This window comes from Alosa sapidissima, chromosome 1 (assembly GCF_018492685.1).
Source record: "Alosa sapidissima isolate fAloSap1 chromosome 1, fAloSap1.pri, whole genome shotgun sequence".
Classification (NCBI taxonomy): Eukaryota; Metazoa; Chordata; class Actinopteri; order Clupeiformes; family Clupeidae; genus Alosa; species Alosa sapidissima.
Window position 1 is genome coordinate 51,012,368 of NC_055957.1, and position 22,880 is coordinate 51,035,247.

At 42.6% G+C, this 22,880-nt stretch overlaps 1 protein-coding gene across 5 annotated transcripts; it reads right to left on the reverse strand.

Annotated features, from left to right (window-relative positions):
- Positions 1–11,408: 11,408 nt before the first annotated feature.
- On the reverse strand, positions 11,409–22,360 carry ccdc13 (coiled-coil domain containing 13). Of its 5 annotated transcripts, none has more exons than XM_042105411.1 (16): positions 21,715–22,360; positions 21,202–21,428; positions 20,207–20,355; positions 19,926–20,068; positions 19,512–19,592; positions 19,271–19,384; positions 18,761–18,865; positions 18,360–18,515; positions 17,887–18,063; positions 17,294–17,500; positions 16,648–16,727; positions 16,282–16,356; positions 14,847–14,993; positions 14,583–14,743; positions 14,069–14,174; positions 11,409–11,769 (listed from the first exon to the last, which is right to left on the reverse strand). In XM_042105411.1, the coding sequence occupies exons 2-16, from the start codon at positions 21,402–21,404 to the stop codon at positions 11,601–11,603; spliced, it is 2,073 nt and encodes a 690-aa protein (XP_041961345.1). In that variant the 5' UTR covers positions 21,405–21,428; positions 21,715–22,360; the 3' UTR covers positions 11,409–11,600. The 5 variants fall into 5 exon arrangements, with proteins under 5 accessions (XP_041961345.1, XP_041961349.1, XP_041961354.1 ...); XM_042105415.1 differs by having other exon boundaries at positions 21,704–22,360; XM_042105420.1 differs by having other exon boundaries at positions 16,648–16,724; positions 21,202–22,360.
- Between the last annotated feature and the right edge of the window lie 520 nt (positions 22,361–22,880).

Consider the following 22,880-nt stretch of genomic DNA (forward strand, 5'->3'; position numbering starts at 1 on the left):
CGCTGGTTGCCCAGTTTGGTCCAGGTGGCCCTGCATGCCGGTTGCCCGGCCATCATGTCTGTCTGGGTTGCCCTAGACACTGGTTGCCCAGCTCATGGTTCAGGATACCGCTATACGGTCAATGTTAACTGCCTGATTGCGGACTTCGACGCAATTGGATGACACTACGTCTGTCATCTGTTTAGATCGCCTCTGGCCCGCTATATCAGCTACACAGATATTGGTTCCCCGCGATGCAAGGGGCAAAAGTTACGTGCATCATACTCCTTGCCAGACCCGAGTCTCTCCCTGAGCAAACGCTTCCGTGAGAACTCTGGATTCCCAGGGTACATTGTCAGTCGCTTTGATTAAAAATGTCCTGGACACATGGAATGTCACGTGAATGCACACCCCTCCACTCACTCAGGGGCCAGTGCTTGGCGCATGACTAATATAATTTCTGCATCCAGTTGGGCGATATGTATTGCTTATTCTCTCCTCATTGCTACCTTTACTCATTGTCTCTCCAGCAGCCAGTTCTAAACTGTACTATCCTGCCACAGTGGTGCAGCTGGTATAGCAAGCTCGCGTTAAGTCATTCTCAGAGCTCCTCTGCACTCTGAGATGCATAAGCACCATGGTGGTACCCCAACAGTCATCTGTTCGTTGTCTCGTCATATTTCAGTTACATATGTTTCTTCCTCCTGTCACATACAGGCATGAATTGTCCTGAAGTCCTTTGTCTACGTCGCAAGGTCATGCTTCCCTCGCATTACTGATGCTGCTCATCTTATTTTGGGGGGCTTTCCAAGAGCAGGTGCTAAGGTGTAGCTCACACGCATCCATCTTGGCCTTGGGTCTGCAGCTCAATGCATTCATCTCACTCTAGCCGCTACAGGTGAGCTATCGAACCAGAACACACATCTGGCTTCACAAGCACTAGTCTTCTACAAAACTAGTCATAATGCTTATTTATCCTAAATATTAAACCACATGACTTCGATGCGAATATACTCAAGCACCCATATCAACTAACTCATTGCTCCGGTCCCAAGCATCTGCAACCACAAGCTCTATTCCCCTGCATTGATCCTGAGTACATCATGTTTAACCTTTTAACCCTAACCATGTTTTGCTTCCCTGGTCCCCGTTCACTACCTTAAACTACGGCTCACACTTTACCTGATTTTCAGCAGCCATCTAGCTAACGTGCTGCTTAAATGTAACCTCTCTTCAAAGAGGTTCACTTCTCACTCATTCCGCATCGGCGCAGCAAAGACTGACGGCCAAAAAGGGCTATCCACGTCATCAAGGGCTATCCACGGCTATCCACGATGCATCAAACTAACTCCTCTTGACATTTTCGATGCTCAGAAGTTGCTCTCCCATGTTAACTCAGGTACCTCATTTTACCTTCACAAATCCTGGTGGCGGTGGTTAAATTCTGGCATTCGCCTTGCACTAATCGCTGAAACATATTGGGGCCCAGCATGCCGGTAGCTTGTGGTGATTTAGTCTCAGCCATGGGCATGTTGCCCTTTTCACTGGTTGCCCAGCTCGTTCGACGCTTATGGTTCAGGTCACTTCTCGCCGGTCGCCCGGCTCGTGATGCACGTCTAGGTTGCCCTAGACACTGGTTGCCCAGTTCGGTCCAGGTTGCCCTGGATGCCGGTCGCCCGGCCGTCACGTTGGTCTAGGTTGCCCTAGACGCTGGTTGCCCAGCTCACTGTCCAGGTTGCCTTGGACGCCGGTTGCCCGGCTCATGACGCTCGTCTAGGTTGCCCTAGACGCTGGTTGCCCAGTTTGGTCCAGGTGGCCCTGGATGCCGGTTGCCCGGCCGTCATGTCTGTCTAGGTTGCCCTAGACGCTGGTTGCCCAGCTCATGGTTCAGGTCGCGTCGTACGCCGGTTGCCCGGCTCGTGACGCTCGTCTAGGTTGCCCTAGACGCTGGTTGCCCAGTTCGGTCCAGGTTGCCCTGGATGCCAGTCGCCCGGCCGTCACGTTGGTCTAGGTTGCCCTAGACGCTGGTTGCCCAGCTAATGGTCCAGGTTGCCTTGGACGCCGGTAGCCCGGCACGTCTCGTGGTCTAGGTTGCCCTAGACGCTGGTTGCCCAGCTCGCATAAGCACTAAAGTCCAGGTTGCTCTGGATGCCGGTGGCCTGGCTCGTCACGATGTACTAGCTTGCTAGTCACTGGGCGCCCAGATCGTGAAGTGCTTATGGTCCAGGTTGCCCTGGACGCCGGTTGCCCGGCCGCCGCATTGGTCCAGGTTGCCCTAGACGCTGGTTGCCCAGCTCGTCAAGCTTCTAAATCCCACTAAAGCGAAAGCATGCTGCGGGCCCCACTACAACCCTAGGTTTATGGTTAACACCTAGCTACTTTAAAATTCTGTCGGCGTCCTGGCACAACGTCTTCACCCCGGCCCAGTCATGCTGTTTAATTCATCTTGTATGTATACTAATGTCTCTGCTCCTCTCAGAACCAGATTACTGAGTCACCGCCCTGGCGGGCATCACTCATCCTTTTGGGGGTAGGCTCCCCGCCCCTGCCTTCATCCATCGGCAGGAGACGAGATCCGCTCATCGCTGGATGGATCCGAGACGGGGCCTACGCCAAAGACTGTTACCTATTCAGGACTCTTTCATGCTTGCATCCAAGCCATTCCTTTACTAATTAAATTGTTAACTGATTCTATTTTGTCTACTGAGTCCTTCTGGTAGAAATGATAGCTTCAGCGAAAGTTTACATGCTTACACGGAGCCAATCTTAGCTTTGCCTACTTTCGGGAAAGCCCTGCAATCTGATCATTCACTCATTCAATCAGCGCTAGCCTATAGGAATTCAGTGGGCTCTTTAAATATGTACCACCTAACACTGCTTCTGCTTCTCAGTACGCTGACTTTGACGTCCCCTCCACCTCCCCTCCAGCCACCTCTGCCAGCAGTCCACGTCCATCGGGCACGGTCTGCCTACCACATCCTTCAGCCACCGCCACCAGTTGGTCCCCGTCTCGTCGTGGGGGGTAGGCTCCCCGCCCCTGCCTTCATCCATCGGCAGGAGACGAGATCCGCTCATCGCTGGACGGATCCGAGACTGGGCCTACGCCAAAGACTGTTATCTATTCAGGACTCTTTCATGCTTGCATCCAAGCCATTCCTTTACTAATTAAATTGTTAACTGATTCTATTCTGTCTACTGAGTCTTTCTGGTAGAATTAGAATTCCGGTTTTTCCAGCTAGCTGAGCCAAGTAGAAAACAATCAGGTAAATTACTCCATTAGTGCATTGTAATTTTCAAGGGATCTTACATTATGTGATGTCATTGGAATGCTCTGTCATTTCACTTGAGTATATTGAGTACCATGAGCGCTAACCTCTGGATTATCAGAGGAAAAGCCTAAATATATTTCCAACATTTCCAAGAATCTTGCTCAAACTATTAACTACAGTGAACAGTCTGGGGCACTATAATCTCCATGCATCATTTGGTGATGTTTTTAGTGGTCCTCTGTCTACTAAGGGTCTTCAAATCTGAGCAATGAATCGCTACATCTTTTTCTGACCATGCCACAGACATGCTACACTGATATGTTAGCAGTCAAAAAGATTCAGATATATGAGAACATAAACAGTCCTTATTGTTTCCCTGAAAATAATAATATAGATGCTTGTAAGCAGATATGTTGAGCTGTAACTCATGCGATGGTGAGGACACAGGGGATGTTTGCATCAGTGGCTGTGTCAAATAGTCAATGATTCAAACTTCCAGGCTTCGATTCTATCTCTTACCCACTGAGTGCTCTCTCTGAGACCTGCATACACACACTTGTATTGTATGATGAGTCAGGTTTCACACACACACACACCAACACACAAACATGGTCTGAAAACTGCTACTGGCAGGGCCAGTAGTCTACGACACAGTCATAACAACAGAATCTTGCCTGACACAATAAATAGCTGACACTTTGGTCTGACATGTTGCTGATTTTGGATTAATAACACTAAAGAAATCCAATGAGATCACAAGTGTGTCCTGAAACAATATTGACAAAACAAGACCTATACTGCAAGTGACAAGATGTACTTGCTAAATTAAAATGATACCCTGCAGCACATGACACCTGCATCGAAACACTAAAAGAACAAACAGAATGATTTCCTGTCAGAGATGGTCACAGAATACATATGTATGTTGTCATGTGTAGAGATGGTCACAGAATACATGTGTATGTTGTCATGTGTAGAGATGGTCACAGAATACATGTGTATGTTGTCATGTGTAGAGATGGTCACAGAATACATGTGTATGTTGTCATGTGTAGAGATGGTCACAGAATACATGTGTATGTTGTCATGTGTATTCTTCGGCATTCCTTAAAAAAGCATTATGGATATTTGGTCTGAAGCTAGAAACCTTAAAGCCTGCAAAAGCCTTGCCCTGCTGACACTGATAAAAGCTTGCAAAGTGGCTTGCTAAATGGCTTCTTTTGTTGACATGTCATGCCGCTGTGAAGGCTTTTCTCTCAAGTGTTTCGCAGACAACAGACACTGTGCGCATCTTGGAGAGATTATGGGATCCACAGGTATATTCATCTTTCCTTCACCAAATTCCATCAAAATGCATTTGAAGGAAAAATACCCCATAATGGCAAAATGTTGCAGTGTTGCTTGTACAACTACAACAATACAATTCTCTTCTCATTAGTTTTAATCTGTGAAACTAATTTCATTGTTACTTTATCCCTTGCTGTAGTGACAAAATAGAATTTACTACATACTGCCATCTAGTGATATGCACATGTTGTTCCATTAAAACCTTAAGTGTCCAGACTGCTGTACAATGGTCAGATTTGGCTGGTATCTCAGCCCACTGATTGCATAACACCAAAAGTCATACATTCAGTATGTGAGTTCAAGGCTGGTTTGCGTTCAGTTCTCTCCACATTTTTCTATCTACATTTTACACCATGAATGCTACTCTCATTTTCATCCTAAAACCATGATACAAAAGTGGGAATAAAATTGATAAGAGATTAACAAGGCACTGACCGTTAAGCCATATGGGCTCCTTTAACTGGGATTCATGGGCCTTAGATCAGAGCGGGTATCAGTGAATTCAAGAGCGATTGCACAAAATTTCCAGAGTTCAAGTTTGGTTAGTGAGCACAGGACACAGCTTTATGACACACATGTTTGAAATAAAATATTTTACTGCCCATCATAAACAAGCTGAGCCTCACGTTTGCAGATAAACGGCCGTGTTTGTGCTTTTTCCATTGCATGCAAATGAGAGGGTTTTCAGCCGAGGGATGAATGAGCTCATTGAGACCCCTCGGCACTTCAGGTCGACACATTTTCACAACTCCGTCAAACTCACATGGCAAACTTTAACCTCTGCCTTCACAGCAGGACCTGTTTACTTAAGTCCCTGGATACAGTCAATGGTCTGGAGGAAGCATTGGTCCAGAACGAGGGAATACCTCTGAGGAGAAGGATGGAGAAAGGACTCATTCAAACCTGGAATGACAAATAGGTGAGGCTGTTTACGTACGCTATGTTTACACAAGTTTCTGTTTGGCCTGCTTGGTTATTGCAAGGCATTTTTGGAATAAATCCTCACCTTTCTGAGCAGCAAGGCAGCAGAAGACAATACTAATCTGTATGGTTAAACTTTAATTTATATGGATCTGACAAAGTCCCTAATTACTCTGTCAATCAGAAGGTCAGTGAGAGACATCAATATTTGTGTTCTGGAATCCTCCATGCGAGCCAATTTACAAGCAACACGTGTAAAACAGTTCATGATATCCCTTACTCCGGGAATACATGCACACTCATGCATAAGGAATGAAGACTGCTTAAGCCCAGTGGACAGTGAAAGGGCAGGATTAAAATATATATTAATTCACTTAAATACACATACTTCTTTAGGCAACAACATTATTGAAATATCAGGCATGCTTTTGTAAACAAGTGTATTTTGTGCCCCAGAAGGCTCACTGGGAGATTGCATGGCTCAGCAGTGTAATTATAAAATGTAGCCTGGTGGATCTTAGTGCAGTTGTTCTTATGCCAAAGTTATAACATGGTCAACATTTACTTTCGTGATATTTCACTTAAGCAATAACAGAAAGGACTTACAGCAACCAACACAACCAGTAGCAAGAGAATACAGAACCAGATACCGAAAACTGTCTGGATAAAATGGACATATTAAAAAACACAATAAAAGTATCCATTTATACACTAATTCTTGAACAGAATAACATTTTATATATTTTAGAAATCTTGGCTCCTGAAGTTAAGTTCAGATAACAACTAATTGCTATATAATAGTAATACACTATAAATGTATGGTTGTTAATACACATGAATCTAGAATTTAGCAAAAATACATTATTTGTTTACACATTCATTCATTCAACCCTTATTTTTTTCTCGGAGGGTCATTGAGGGAAGCCCTCATTTTCAATGAAGCCGAGATTACAGAAACAATGAAGTAACAAAATGTAAAAAGAGAGAGAAAAAAACTATAGGTCTAGGTCTATAAATAAAATAAAACAAAGTAAAATAAATAAATAATAAGATAACATACATTACATTATAGAGGAGGAAGGGGAAAAATACATAAAATGTACAATCCAAAGCGCTCCACACAAGACATTGACACATAAAGACAAACAATGCTGGACATCATAGTGGACTTGTGTCCAAACACGGTGTTGGTCTAATTTAGACATCCAAATGACACTGGGAAGCAAAGATGGATTCAAAAACATTTATTCAGCGTGACAACTGTTTACTCAATCAACCGCAAGAGGAAACTAGACTCCTCTTGAATGGGTTTACCGTGTGTGCGCCAAATGGCTGCTGGTAGAAGTGCCATGCCACTGCCCCCTCCCTATACCCTCTCCGGCTCTACACCGAGCCATTCCACATGGTCACCAGCCCTTCACATGTTAAACACAAGATGCTTTTTGAGTTCCTGGCGCATAAAGGCCTATTTTCCATCATATCCAAGACATCTTTGTGACATTTTTGTCTTGTGGTACTTTTCGCTCACCGGAGCCTAGGGGCTTGCCAGTGTCCCCCCAGGGGTTCTGGGAAGGAGAAATACTGCCGTATTTCAGGCTCTACACAGTGCCTCAGCCACAGGCTCAAATTAAGCGCAGTGGAGCAGCGCGGGAAGGGTGGAGTGGCGACTGCTGAAAGCCCCCGCTGCCAAGTCGGAAGAACATTTCTTGTGTACGCGAGTATGAAAGAAGCGACCGATCCAGCTAGGCAGCGCGCGCAGGGGAACCCGCCTCCAGGCAGCTGGGGTGGCTCTGCTCATGTACTGGGTACATTTGCCAAGGCTCAGGGGGGGAGGTATGCGGGGGCCGAGTACAGAATTCTTTAGTTTTGCTGCATTTTAGGTCCACAGATAACCTGCTCTACAGCTGGTTCACAAGTCAGTGATGATTTCATCTCATCACTAGAGATTCAATGTGTATATACCTGCATGTGAGTTTTTGAAAGGTGGTGGTGTGGGACTGCCAATATTTACCTTTGGACTGAATGAAATAGGTCTCACTGGTCGATTATGTCCATTTTAGAGCTGGTGTTTACATTAAAAACATTCATTTATTTACCACTTGGGTAGTTTCACAATCAGGGTCAACGCTTTGTTTCTAAAATAAAATGTTCTTGAAATATCCCTATTTTTGTTTAATCAACATCAGTTGCAGGAGTAAATTCATGGCAACTGGTCATTGACAATTCTTAGATATGTTTACTTCCAATGGTTGGCTATATATGTTGGAGTATACATCTAAAACAGGTGTAGTTTTTCGCCATCAGTATAAGGTTAAATACAAACTAGATGTACCGCAAAGCAGTACAAAATATGAGCGCCGCTCAGTCCTGCACATTCCCTCTGCAAAAATAAATCACGCTTGTCAATTTGTCTCCATCTCCTACTCCATCCCCAACTTTTGTGTATGTAAATGAGTGTGTGCATGTGTGTGTTTGCTTTTGTGTATATGTGTGTTTCTCTGCATATGGAACATGGGCTACATGCCCAACAAGTTTCGTACATCCTGGTCTTTCAGTGTCCCGGGAATCGTTGAAACAATATGACTGAAGAAAAAAAACTCTTCGCTTCGCTGTGGTCATAATAAGTAGAAGGATGACTTAACATCATGTTGGTTGCATCATCATATTCTGTACTTTTTATTTATTTATATGTGTTGTCATATGATCTTTTCAAGTGGTGTTTTCAAATAAAACATACATTTGAGGATGAAAATGACTGACAACAAATGTTATCAACAAACTGTATTTTCACACTTTTATCCCAATTGTGTGCTGGTAAATTTAGACATTAACACTAACATACAACTAGATGTACTGCAGAGCAAAATACACAAATATATACAAAATATGGCCGCTGCCCAGTCCTGTACATTCTCTCTGCAAAAATAAATCATACGTGTCAATTTGTCTCCATTGTCTACTCCATCCTAGCCTGGCTAACGCCAGACCTCATCTCATTGAGATGGGGTCTGGGAACTACACATTCATTTTCTCGTTTTTGAGACGTGGTTTACGAATGCCCAGAGCCGTTTATTGGGCACTACGAATGTCTATCAAATGCATCTGGACTGTACATAGCTCATAGCCGCTTCGGTGTGTCACATAGATGTCATAATCGTCTTGCTGTCCCCACTTCGTTCTGTGATTGGTTCCTTCGTTAAGGTGGAAATCGGGTTCATGGAATCCAGGCTGCCTAGCAGCGTGAATAAAATCACACACAAGGCAGCATGGGGAAACTCCATCCCCTACTCTTGCAATTTTTGTGTATGCTTGTCTGTGCGTGACTTTGTGTGTGTACTTGCGTGTGTGCCTGTGTGTATGTGTGCGTGCGTGTGTGTGCGTGCCTGTATGTATGTGTGATTATATGTGTGTTTGTGTGTGTCTGTGTGTGTGCATGCTTGTGTGTGTGTGTGTGTGTGAATGTGTGTGCCTGTGTGTGTATGCGTGCATGCGTGTGCGCGCGTGTGTGTTTATGTGTGTGTGTCAGGGATGCAAACACAAGTGTGGTGAAAAAAAGAGTACCGGTAACACGACCGTAACACAAATACTAAACATTGACTGTGGAATCAGGTAGGTTACACAGTTTGCATCTCTTGCGAATGTGTTCACACATTTTCATTGGGTTCAAACATTTCTCACACCCTTTTGCAAAACAGTTAACACAGGTGTCATTCAAAAGCCTCAAACTCTATTGGTTTTCCCGTGCTAAACAAAAGGAAAACATCTTTTCACAGGTGGTATAGATTCCTTGCATAAGTCTGAATCTCTGATACACCTGTGTGAAACTCCTTTGCACAGTTCTTCAATCAGCCATCATTCATTATACATAAGAGATGTCTGTTCTGTGTTGCTATTTGCATGTATGGATCTAATGCGCATTTATACAAAGTACTGTATTGCCTATTTGGTGAAGAAAACAGTACAAAAGGTGTTTACTGTAGGGTCTATTTCGATGAAAAAGTTGTAGTTCAATACAATTTACTGTATCTTGCTAGGTATTTACTGTATGTCTTACATGTCAATGGCAGTTACATCTTGGGAGGAATGAATAAATTATTTTTTTATTCAGTAGGCTACATTTTGTCTTTTCACAGTTTTTTTCTGATACCAGAAAAATTAGAAAGTAATGGAACAGACATAGCAAAAATGCTCATTTTGAGAACTAGATTTTGCATTTTGTTGTCCAGTGCGTAATGATTGATTAAAGTGTTTTTTAATTGCCAACAAGTTGTAGTGTTTGATGGCAAGATTTGCTTTTGCTGCATGTTTTAAGTATTTTGAGAGAGTAACAGCCTTTTGCAAGCTAAATGTGTCATTTTGTTCTTTTGTGCTTTTGTTCAGACACAGGTGTTACCTGTTTTGAGAGCGTGATTTCAGAGTTGACACAGGTATCAAAACGATCGAGAAAAATTGTAATTCACCATTAGCTAGATTAGCGTGGTTCTATACGCAGTTGTGATCTAAATGCAGTGTTTTGTAGGCTATTCAAAGCATTTCACGTTCATCACTCAGTTGTGGTTTAGGCCTATGTCTTGAGTGATCGCAGTCCCTTTAAATGTCTGGGACTTTAAATTACGTTTTAACTCCATGCTGTTTTTGTTGATGGACAGCGCAGTCTTTGATTCAGTTTTCCTACCGTTTAATAAACGACACACACAATTGTGTGGTTAAAGTAAGGAATTGTTTTCACTCATTTTCTTGCAATTCCCACATAACATTAGATACTAGGCCTAGGTTACATTAAAAACATTTTTTGTCGGTTACTGTCTATGACTAGTTCATACTTCGTTACTGATAGGCGGAATAATTTTATTATTGTACGGTTCTGGATTATCACAGTCAGATGGCAGCACCAGCGTCAGCTGAACGAAAGCTTACACACTAATCAAGTCCACAGTTGCGTGTTAAAACTTCCAGCTGAAGTAGCGGAGGTAAGATAGCGCGAACTGAGAAAGTTGCCTCCTAACGGAGTGAGTGAAGCCTATATTTTCTTAGCTGCTTAGAAAAGCTACCACTCCTTTGCTACATGATCAAATATTATCAGATATGATCAGATTTAGTGACAGAAACACCGGACATTAACCTGCAGGCCCATGAGAAACGTTGCTCTGGTTCCTCTGGTAGCCTGCGGTAGCTGACGTGAAAAAAGAGTCGCCGGAAAGCATCCCTGATAATCAGACCACCCCCCCCCCCCCCCCCCCCCCTTCCTTTAAAAAAAAAAAAAAAACCTCTTTGTACCCAAACTGACGTGAATAAAGCGGGAGGCGCCTGGTGTGTGTGTGAGAGACAGTCCTGCCTTGTAGCTCCTCTCCTCATCAGTCTCTACCAGCAACCCTGCGCTCAACACCACCATCTACAGGCCGATGGGTGTACAGCCTCTAAATGTACACATACATTCATTTATTTAAATTTAAGTGTACATTTGAAATTCCATGAAACTTGGCATACCCCCAAATGTCAGGTTAATCACATGACATTTGGTACAGTTCAGAACATCTCAACTGAAGATACGAGCGATTAAAGCAGTATAATATTGCATTTTCTTTTCATATTTTCTTCATATATATATGTGAAAAGTTCTCTCATTCTCTCTCTGTATACGTGTGTGTGTGTGTTTGTGTGTGTGGTTGTGAATGTGTACAACGCATGCTTTCAACTTCCAGTTCATTGACAATCTTATGCACCTGACTTCCAGGTTTTTCCTTTTTTTTTTTATGTTTTTGATTTTCAAAAAATCCCATGACATTCTCTCCTGGCCTGACAGCCATGGAAGTCCCTGACATGACAGTTTGCAGGGGCCAGGCTATCTCAGTGACATTTCCCTCTGACATTTCCAGTCTAATCTTGCCTGTGTAGCAGACCCATTGTTTTTTAATCACAATCTCTGCACAGGGACAGAGAGGATGCTTATTGTGTTAATTAAGTTCATGTAATCAGGCATGAAGAGAGATACCATACATCATTACTGACACTGTCCTGTGGTGAGGCTCTGCTCTGCCTCTTCAGAGACTGCCTACCACTGGGAGGGACTGCTGCAGCATTTCGCTAGCCTTCGTGGCTTGTGTCTTGCTTGTGCTGTCGCAGGGCCTGCAGAAACACCTGCTTGACTTGGCTCATCATGTTGTTGTAGAGCTGCAGGTCGTCCTGTTTGGCCTGCAGAGTGCTCTTGAGCGTGGCTCTCAGGGACTCCATCTCCTCCAGCTGAGTGGCCAGCCTGCAGGCCCACACAAAAGCATGTCACTTACTAACTCACTCACAGCATGGCCGCAGCTCAAATATGTCCGTCTGGGTGAGGACAACTAACTGGACTCAAATGTTGGAATATACCAGATTCATCTGACCATTTCATTTTAACCTATGGTTTTAACTGGTCTGATTCTTAAGTACCTATTGCAAAGGACTTTGCCCTAAAAATAATAAAAATAATAATACCGGTAATAATGATAAAAAAAAAAGGAATTTCACAAGCATTTCTGAAAAATTTTACGACTGATAAAAGTCTGTGTGCAAACGTGATTGACACAACATGAGATTGTATTCATTTTGCATTCATTGTCCAACAATTCTGCATTGAATATAGGGCAAAGACGTTAAGCCTCGTATAAATACACCCAATATTAGTTACAATCTTTAAATAAATGTGTGTTCGCTGTTTATGTTGCGTTGTTTTTAACACATCTCTATGCCCAGAAAAGGACAACACAGTTTGTGTTGTTTACAACACATTCGTTTTAAGAGTGTATGAAAAATGGTTTTGGATTTCCCCAACCCTTCCTTCCAGTAAACGCTACATCTTAACTATATTTTGGTTGCAGCAATGCCTTATTGGAGTCTATGATTTTCTTGGCAGTTAATGCGCATCTCAAATATGTATTTTCTGTCGTGGGTATTTTGGAATATCAGTTCTACCTGTATGTTCTAACAGATGTATAGGCTTCACAGACTTCAGAAGGCACTTCCGATCATTTGGTTGCTCTGGTAATCTTCCGCGTACTTACACTGCAATCACTTTAATTAGGTGTTATCCACAGGATTTACAACTTATTTATGACATGGTGGTTAGGGCTTAGAACAGGAGCATTCCCCTCTTTGGACACTAGTGCTGGGTAATCTAGAGGGTAATCTCCCTCTGTCAAACCATTCACACATTGTTGTTGTGGTATTAACTATTACCTAATAACTATGGTCTCCTCTGCATTGTAGCTTGAAAGTTATTCCTCACTGTTGTAAGCTGCTTTAGATAAAAGTGTCTGCTAAATGAATGAAAGTCCACAAAGTCTAATGCTGGAATGGAGAATCGTTCCCCGCCACAGCCACATCTAACGAGAACATCTGTAGACTCATGTGTGCTAATCAAATTAAAAGACTTAGAGGAGCTATTTTATCCTAAGCCAGAGTTTTTGTAATATATTGATCCAGCTGTAAATCAAATAGTAGCAGAATGCCATTCCAGAATTGAAAGAAACCAATTAGGCATCAAAGAGAACAGTTAATTACATGGCAAAGGTGCAACCACATCCCATTTTAGCAAGTAATTAGTAAGTGACAGCCTGCAGACAGCAACAGCTACAAAACAACATGGTCATTTCCAGGAGTGAGTAGCACTGGTTATAATGAAATCTAGATTCAATTGGAGTTACCCATGATACCACCTAATCCTGCTCCAACATGCTCAGTGCAGAAAATACATATTTTAGATGCATATTTACTGCCAAAACAAAATCATAAATATTCCAATCTCCATTTCCCTAAACCAGGGGTTCCCAAACTTTTCCACGACAAGGCCCCCCAAATACTACTAGGTTCTGGCCAAGGACCCCCTTGATGTGTTATTAAACCCATCAACAATACTACGGCAAATGTAAAAAATACATTAAGTTAATTCTAATAATTATTTTAGCCACAAGCACTTCGCGATGGAGCACACAGTGTGTAAAAATTGCATTTGGGGCTTTCTGCTATATGAGAGCTATCACTTTACTATTATTCCCAGTCATTATCATAAAAAATATACATGTAATGTTCAGATATGCGACACATTATTCTAATGGCATTGTATAACAACCCTCATAGTAATAGGTATATTTTACATTTTTCAAATGTATTTATTTGTTTCTTTTATTTTTCCTTCCAACTTGCTGAGGCCCCCCCGGCACCCGCTCGCGGCCCCCACTTTGAAAACCACTGCCCTAAACTAAAGAACCCCTTACTGAAGAATTTCTAATGTTACAGTAGCTTTCTCAAGCTCTTCTCACAGTCATTTTAAAAAGCATGGATAAGAAGCCCACTTCACTTAAAGTTCCACTTCCAGTTCACTTAAAGTCTGTAAATCTGCAAATAAATGTAAAACATAGCAGAGATACTAAATTGACCAGGATTAAAAGCTCATTCCCCCATGTGAATCATAAACTTCTTTCTTTCCAACATTCAGCCAGGCTGACATCCAGTCATTGTTTTTTTCAGCCTGCGGTTCCAACAGACATGTGTAATTAAAGACAGCTAGGGTGACGTACTGTATGGTTAGCTCATTGACTTGGACCTCCTGGCTGAAGTTTGCAGCACTTCTGGGGGAGTGGTTGTCTTGTCTGTCTGGTAGGCCTATACTGCTTGAGGAAAGACCTGGGTCAAGACAAGGACATCAGACACATTTTCATTATAAAACTCTTGTATGAGTTGAAATAAAGTAATTGAATAGTAATACAAGCTTTATTAACTGGCATACACATCTATGTGGGAGACTGCCCGATTACTAGAAACATAAAAGGGAGGATATACAAATTATTATTTGAGATGAGTGTACAGGATATCAGTGGCATTACAAAAGAGCAGAAACTCAATTTATGACATATAAACATAAAAGGCAAATTACATCACGGTGGATTCCAGGGTATAGCTCTAACAAGGCCGAATGAACCCACCCACACAGACACACAGACACACATCTACATACAAACACACACACACACAAACACACATTCTGCAGCACAGCCTTGACAGAACTCCTCCAATCCCAGTGCCATCACTCACTGTTGCGGCCCTTGCTGGGGGTCTTCTGCTGGCTGGCGGCGCTTCTCCCCAGATCAAGGAGCCGGCTCTTCTCCAGCTGCTGCTCCAGGAGCACGGCCCGCCGGCGCTCCTCACGGAGCTTCTGCTCCACCTCCGCACACCTCTGCGTCACCTCCTGCTCTCTGGCACCGGAGAGAGAGAGAGCGCTGAGCCCCTGCCCACACATCGCTGCCATGCCCACAGCAGTTTCACTATCTCCTCATGTGCCACCCACGGCTTTCCTACCTGTTCTGCTGCACTTTGGCGAGCTCCAAAAGCCTGTCTCTTTCCACACCAGCCGCTTGGCTGAGTGCCTTGTATTCTGTACACTGGGCCTGTAAGGATCTGATCCTGGAAGAGCAGTCGGGACAGTGGTTGGGAGCTTGTGATTCTCTTAGGAGAAAGAAAATCAAATTAACGCAGAATGACATTAGAGTGTGGAACTAAAGTAATTTAAAGCCAACACAAGTCAATGTCAATGCCAATGTCACCTACTGATCCTGACTGAGCTTCTGCTTAATTGCTTGAGTTTTGTTCCTTGGCCTTATGTGACTGCTGTGACTGACTCCTCCAAAGAGAAGCCCTGCAGCACACTGAAGTCTCCTTCCTGTCAGCTCTGCTCAGTGTCATGGCCGTCTCGACTTGATCTTAGTCTGTCCTTTACTGGACATTGGCGATTTATTTGACAGCAAGACTTGTATTGTAGAGCACTACTGCAAAACACGATTCTGCGTTTGAAACCTTAGGGACTGTATGATGTGGCTATTCATTCTCGAAGATTGTCGATGATGCAGTAGTTGCTTTCAGTTCTGAAACTTTGTTCTGCTCTCAGAGTTCTCAAAATAGCATGGCATATCAACTTCTTTGTTGTTGCAGGGAAATTAAAAATGAGCAAAATAGTGCAAATTAAAAATAAAGAGTTATCAAAGTCTGTCAGAAAAGGTTTTTCATCATTTTTGTACGACCTGAGGCCCCCGAACAGCATTTATTTGAAACATGGTGCTTGCTGGACGATTAGAGTAATAGTGGAGCCCATGGATATTATTGAAATGAAATGTCCATTAATATGAAAACTGTCTGTGTCTATGAATTGAGAGAAAGTGGAATAGAACATTATGTCCAATATTCCAATATGTGGTTTAATGTTCTGCATTATACCCAATATTCTAATATGTGGTTTAATGTTCTGCATTATACCCAATATTCTAATATGTGGTTTAATGTTCTGCATTATACCCAATATTCTAATATGTGGTTTAATGTTCTGCATTATACCCAATATTCTAATATGTGGTTTAATGTTCTGCATTTCTCATTAGTAGGTCACTTTGATACTAAAAGTATGATTCTATGTAATGACTGTATGATATCTGTACTGTCCCTGTGTATATCTGTGTGTGACTGTATTTAGAGATAAGCAGGAATATTATGACTTTGCAGTGTTTCACTGTTCTGCATGGCTGCGTCAGTAGCTATCTGTTCCTGATTTTTCATACTATTGGTCTGACTAGGTCTCTATTAAATCTATGGTATCAAAATTACCATCAGAATGAACAAAATACAGAGTCTGTCATACGCTTTTACTATTACCATTAACATTGTACCATTTACTTGTTGAGTGACACTTCACTTGCATGGCATACAAAGTGTGGAAGGGAATAACTGCAACATTGTCACTAACCTCATGTCAGCACTGCCACCTGTTGGTAGACTAGCAGCAGATTCAACCAGTTTATGCCCAAGTGTGGAGAAAGAGCTGCAGAAGTACAAACATTAGGGGAAAAGGCTACTTTAAACACGGAATCTGAAACACCATGTCATTGATGCAACTCTATTTTCCAGGCTTTTGAACACAATTTCAGCTGATCTGTACTACTGATGTTAGTGCCGTAGAGACTGAACAACCTTATCTCAATCACACCTATAAACTCACACTTTTTACACTCTTGACAACTGAGGAGGTAAGATAGTTTGAAGCACTTTCAAACCTGCTGTCAAGGTCTGTGTAACAACAACTTGTACTTCTCAAGTGAATCCACTCACATACCGTGCTGACGTTGATCTGTGAACACCCTCTCCTCTTGATGAAACAGCAGCCTTTAGCTCTGAATTCACGTCTCCTTTCTGCTACACAATGAGGAAAAAAGGCTTTTAGCTTTGTCACTGTCTCTGCTAGGTGTAGGACAAAATATTGATTTTGCAATATATTGAATAACTTCTTTCTGCGATACGTTGGTGCTAAATATAGATATTTTTTACTACCATTTTGACTTACCATTCATTCTGCCACTTTGTTATTAATGAGGATACTCCTCTACACAGTCACCCTGTCAATACGTCATTCCATCTTTTTGCCCTCTTCTTCCTCATTTACACAGATATTGTGATATATCATAAATCTTTTGGAATGCCTTGTAAAATTGCTGATAATATCATTATTATTTGTGTTTCAGTATCGATTGACATAATTACACTGTGATTCCTACCCCTAGTATCTGATGTTTCATGCCCACAAAACAAATAAATAATGATAATAATAATAATAATAACACAAATCTGTGATGACATGAACATGATATTGTCTCAATTGTATGGTCAGTATGGAGGAAAAAACATTGCGATGGTTATTTATGGCTAGTATTGGAGTGGGGGGGTCCGGGAGTATGGAAGATCTGAACATGACATGCTCTCACCTTTAGGGCCAGTTTCCGGATCTCCAGCTCCAGCTCCTTGACTTTGGTCTCCCTCTCAGCGACCATATGCTGCAGCTGCTGCACCAGGGAGCCGTGTCTCTGGGCCTCAGTGTGCAGCTGCTTCCCCAGGCTCTGCTGGGCCTCCGCGTGCTGCTCATCCTGCTGGCTCAGGCGGCCCAGCACCGCCTGCAGATGTGCCTGCTGCTTCTGTCAGGGGGGAGATAGAGAGAAAGAGAGGGAAAGAGAGAGAGAGAGAGAGAGAGAGAGAGAGAAGGGGTTGTTGGATCTTAATCAAGACATATCTTCAATCACGGAGTCTAATTTAAAGTGTTTAAAGTGTGGATTTCTTCCTCTCACAAAAAATCTGCCTTGATTGCAGGACAGTGCAATCATTTGAATGGTCCATGATCATACCGTGCAAAATGTGCTATGAATGTCTTTGATGGGTAAAATGAGAAAATATACCCTTTGAGAGCCATAGGCTTTCAAAAGCATTGCTTGTCTCTAAAATAAACCTACACAGCACAGACGTCTGGCAGCACACATTCCACAAAATCACTACGGCGTACCCAATTCTCGCCATAGTTTCTTACCAATAATGCATCCACTAGTTCATCGTCGTGTTTTCCTTTTTCCACCAGGGTGGAGATCTGGTTTTTGAGCGTCTTCACCTCCACGCTGAGTACACGGTTTCTGGCTCTCGAGGCCTCCAGCTTCTTCTTCACGTCATCTTGGTCTCGGAGAAGCACTGCGTAGTCCTCAGTGATTCGCTGCCAAGACCACATGTAACAAACAGCTGGAACACATTGACCCATTTGATGGTACAACTATTTTTTGTACTTATTTCAACATTTATTTTGAGCCAAGCCAACAAATAGATCAACCACTGGATTGCTGCTCCTCAACTTGACTCTTTTACATATTTTTCTTTTTGTTTCAAGCATGAGATAATAATTTGTATGGCTTCATGCTTCACCATTAAACACTGTCCAAACCTACACTCTTTCATTACAATTTCCGCTCTCTTACATTTTGCAAGAGAGCAAATCACAAATCACAGCTGTACCTCCAACGTTTCCTTTCTCTCTTTCTCCATGGAGCGGATGTGGCTGAAGTTTTTCTCTAGCACCCCCTGGTGGCCCCTGAGGCCCAACATCTCCTCCTCCAGGGTCAGGGTTCCCAACTGCTTCCTCAGGCCCAGTTGCTGCTCCAGATCCCGTACCTACCAGGTCAGTTAGAGTTACACATCTCATTTACTCCAATCACACGTCTGCGGTTTGTACGCCAGTGTGGTGATGCACATTTATTGTGAGTGTGTGTGTGTGTGTGTAGGGGGGTATAAAAGTGTGGCAATAGAAGACACCTGCTAGTCCATGGTTCTTTCTTGTGCATCAGTGATACAAAATACTGGAAAAAACATATACATTTGACACTGAATCCGTCAAGTACAGACTAGCACAGACTTACTTTGTTTTGCAAGGCCAGTATCTGTTGAGCACGTCCTCTCCAGCTACTTTGGCTGCTAAGCAACTGCTGGATGTTCACATCTTCACCCACCTCACTGCTTAAAACCTGCACTTCCAGGAGAGAATGACAGAAAACGCCGACCTTCACAGTTTGATGCACAGTGCATCGCACACACCTTTTTAATGCAGGTACCACTACTAGTGGTCACTACCACTAGTAGTGAGTATAATTAAAATGTAGAAAAGCATACTTCACATTACTGGCCAGGAATTATGTTCATGAATGAAAGTCTATTTATTGACAAAACCTTGTACAGTACATGTGATGAATGCATCTTGCCACACAGACTGAAATTAATACAGTATTCACACCTGTATCCAGTAGTGGCTCCAATACCCACTTGGCTAAAATGTGAATGGATGGAGTGGTCTGGTACAATAGCACAACTCAATTGTGTTCCAAATTAACATATCATTTAAGTTGTGACTTCAAAAGATTAAAAACACAAACCTTTTGGGCTACTTTCAGATCTTGTTTGGCAGCTTGGATCTGATTTCGATATTCAGTCATTTTCAACTGGGCAGCTGACAGCTTGTCTTGTAAAGACCTCACTATTGGGTTGGCCTATTTGGACAGAAATTTACATAAAAAGTATACAGTATATGAACAAAATTCTGGGTACACATTTATTCAGACTGATGTTTTTCAGGCTACACATTTATTCAGCATCATTTAGTGTCAAATGCATTACCTCTTGGGCGTCCTCTGTAGTTCTTGACATATTACTTTTATTTGTCTTGATCTGAGGTACATTTACAGTTGTAGCCTGCAACTGTATGGGGGTGGGGGTTATCATGGTACTGTAAATGACTTGAGTTCTTGCTAGGTATTCCTTATAACAAATTATGGAATATATAAAATGGCAGTATATTCTCGATTCTCGATAAAATCGGTGCTACCTGCTAGCTCGAGTTGCTGCAGCCAGCCAAAAATCATGCCCCCCTGGCAGTTGGCTGCAGCAACTCGAACTAGGTAGCACCAATTTATTTATTTATTTATGTCATTTATTTCGTATCGACAGTACTCGATGACCTAGAGAAACAGAGATGTAGGCTATGTAAAAAAAAAGCCAGAACTCTCCTTTAAGATAGATAACTACAGTCACCTCCTTCTCCAGCTCCTTGACTCGGTTATTGATTTGCTTTGCCTTTGCTTTTTCTCGCTCAATTTCAACTGTAAGTGCTCTGTTTTTTTTTGACAGCTCCACAATCTTGGTAGCCGCAGCATCACCAGCCAAACCAGACGTACCTGCAGGTGATGGACATTACAGACAAACCACACATCTTCATGAGGTATTTGGCAACACTAATCTAAACCTGTGATCAATTATAATAAGGCACTGTTTGTGAAAACATTGTAACCTAAAGTGCAACATGCCAATCCTACCTGCCAGTGCAAGCCTCTCTTCCTCCCTCTTTTTTCTTAGGTGCTGTATTTCAAAGTCTTTTTCATTTAATAATTTGTGTAGTCTTCCATTTTCGTCTTTGAACTCTCTCAGCTGGTTCTGCATTAGTTCATTTTCATTCTGCAGTAGTCTGTGAGAGTTTCCCAAAATGAAATTAGGCTAGTATTTACATTAAGGTATTAACCCTTAACTTCTAGTAGGCCTAGGCTATATGTTTAAACTGATTATATTTATACAAATATTAAATTAAACATTTGAATTCTGTTAACATCTGAGTTTGAAGGACATTATGAGTAGCATTCAGACATGAACAGCAAGTCAGACATGGACATTCTAAGTCAGCTTCTTAATTTTGAGATGCGGGGCTAAAGAAAGCCTATCGTAACTCCCCCTATTTCCACCGGTCCCGTATTTCCACCGTCTTGCGTGTATGTGTCACTTAATATCCATTTCTATACAAACCAAGACAGCGGACTCCTATAGAAACGCAACCACGCACAACATAGGTGTATCTAAATTAGCTATGTACCAAAAATGACATTTTACCGTGACTCGAGGAGCTGTAAACAGTGTTGTAAGGCTGCGTGTACACAACCGCTTGGAGCTCCAGTGGAATTTTAATTTCACGACGAGAATTCTCGGTCTAACCGTCCATGTGCCGTTGAAACGGTGTAAATAGGCGACCCATCAGGCCAGCACTATAACTCCGAGCGTGGTAAACAAAATCGGATATTTCAGGCAGTAAATGCTCCCGTTAAGAACCAAACCAGATTTTGTTCAAATCTACACAACTATGGCTACTGAAAAATGTAAGGTTCATTTAGTAAATTATATTTTGAAGTGTTAAAAAACATCGTTGTTTTAGAATTTCTGAACAAAAGTGGTGATAATTGGGGGTGTTACGATAACAAGTTAACAAAGAAAACCAAGCCTTTCGGGAGAGGTTCGAAAATTCTAAATGTACTATTTCAACAACCTTATGTCAATGTCGTTATTTTGATCCGTGCCCAGTCCTGTCAGACTTAGTTCCTCCTGGTTTTGCAAAGTCTCTGCTGTTATACTGTCCGTATCCTTCCTCTTCCTCTCAAGCCTTCGCTGGAGTCGTCTCTCTTGCTGGTCCTGCAGTGCTTGGAACTGCAGCCTCAGGTGCTCCTTAATTTCATCGTGGTCACCCTCCATCGGACGTTAACGTTACTGATCCAGCTCAATGATGTAATTAAAAAAATGAATTGAATTTTTGAGCAGGTAAGTGACACATCCCAGTGACAGACGATAAAAGTTGCTGTTAGCATACAACTTAGGTTAGCAACTGGCAAGCTACAGTGAAGATAAAAAAAACAATAAACGTTAACTTTAACGTTATTGCTTATAGCGAGTTCTAGACCGAGCATGACATGTACACACTATACAAAAATGCCTCGACCTTTCCACAGAATATCCCAAACCAAACAGCTCGCATAGTTATATTAGGATATTACCAACAACACACCACTTTCAGCTGGCTTTGTTTTTGACTTATCACCCCAAGAGACGTCGTATCCATGACAGCAAACTCTCACTGACAGTGTCCCCCTGCTGGAGCTTTGCAAGCCAGGCAGGCTGGAGACCTCTGTTGGACTGATCTGAAATTCTGCCCAACACATTTGTCCGTTAATCAGGCTATATGTTTTATGAGAGTTTTAATGACATTTAAGGCGACTAGAATAAATTAATAGGTAAATAAAACTGTAAGTGAACTCTAGGCCTGTGGCACTCACCCCAACCCTCTGTTTTGCAAGTGAGCAAGAGATTGGACCTGTTCCAGTCAATAGAACACATGGTATGGATCTAACAAGGATTTTTTAAAGGATAGACCACAGCATGTCATAGTAAAATGTAATGTTTTAAATCCAACATTATAGTAACTGAGATGAAATCCCACAGGGCTGCTTGTCACTTGGCTATCCTCTTCTCCCTATATGCAGAAATGAAATCACCTGCAAGGACTATCACTTTTTAAATATATTTATGACATGACATCAGTACCCTACCTGATAGACAAGCACTCCCTGAGGTGTGAATGATGCCGTGGGGGCAGCCATGGCCTACTGGTTAGCGCTTTGCTAACTGGAGGGTTGCCCCGGTTCGAACCCCAACCAGTAGGCACGGCTGAAGTGCCCTTGAGCAAGGCACCTAACCCCTCACTGCTCCCCGAGCGCTGCTGTTGTTGCAGGCAGCTCACTTTATTATTAAGTTAAGATTAGTGTGTGCTTCACCTCACTGTGTGTTTACTGTGTGCTGAGTGTGTTTCACTAATTGGGATATTTGCAGAGACCAAATTTCCCTCACGGGATCAAAAGAGTATATATACTTATAATACTAACCAAATGTAAAATAGGGTAGGCCATGGGGGCAGTCGTGGCCTACTGTGTAGTGCTTCGGGCTTGTAACGAAAGGGTTGCCGGTTCAATCCCCGACCCAGTAGGAAAAATGTGGGCGGGGGAAGTGGATGAGCAATGCTCTCCTATGCCCACATCCATGGCACTTGAGCAAGGCACCTAACCTCACTGCTCCCTGAACGCCGCTGTAGCAGGCAGCTCATTGCTCCGGGTTAGTGTGTTTCACCTCACTGTGTGCTGTGTGTGTTTCACAAACTAATGCGGATAAATGCAGAGA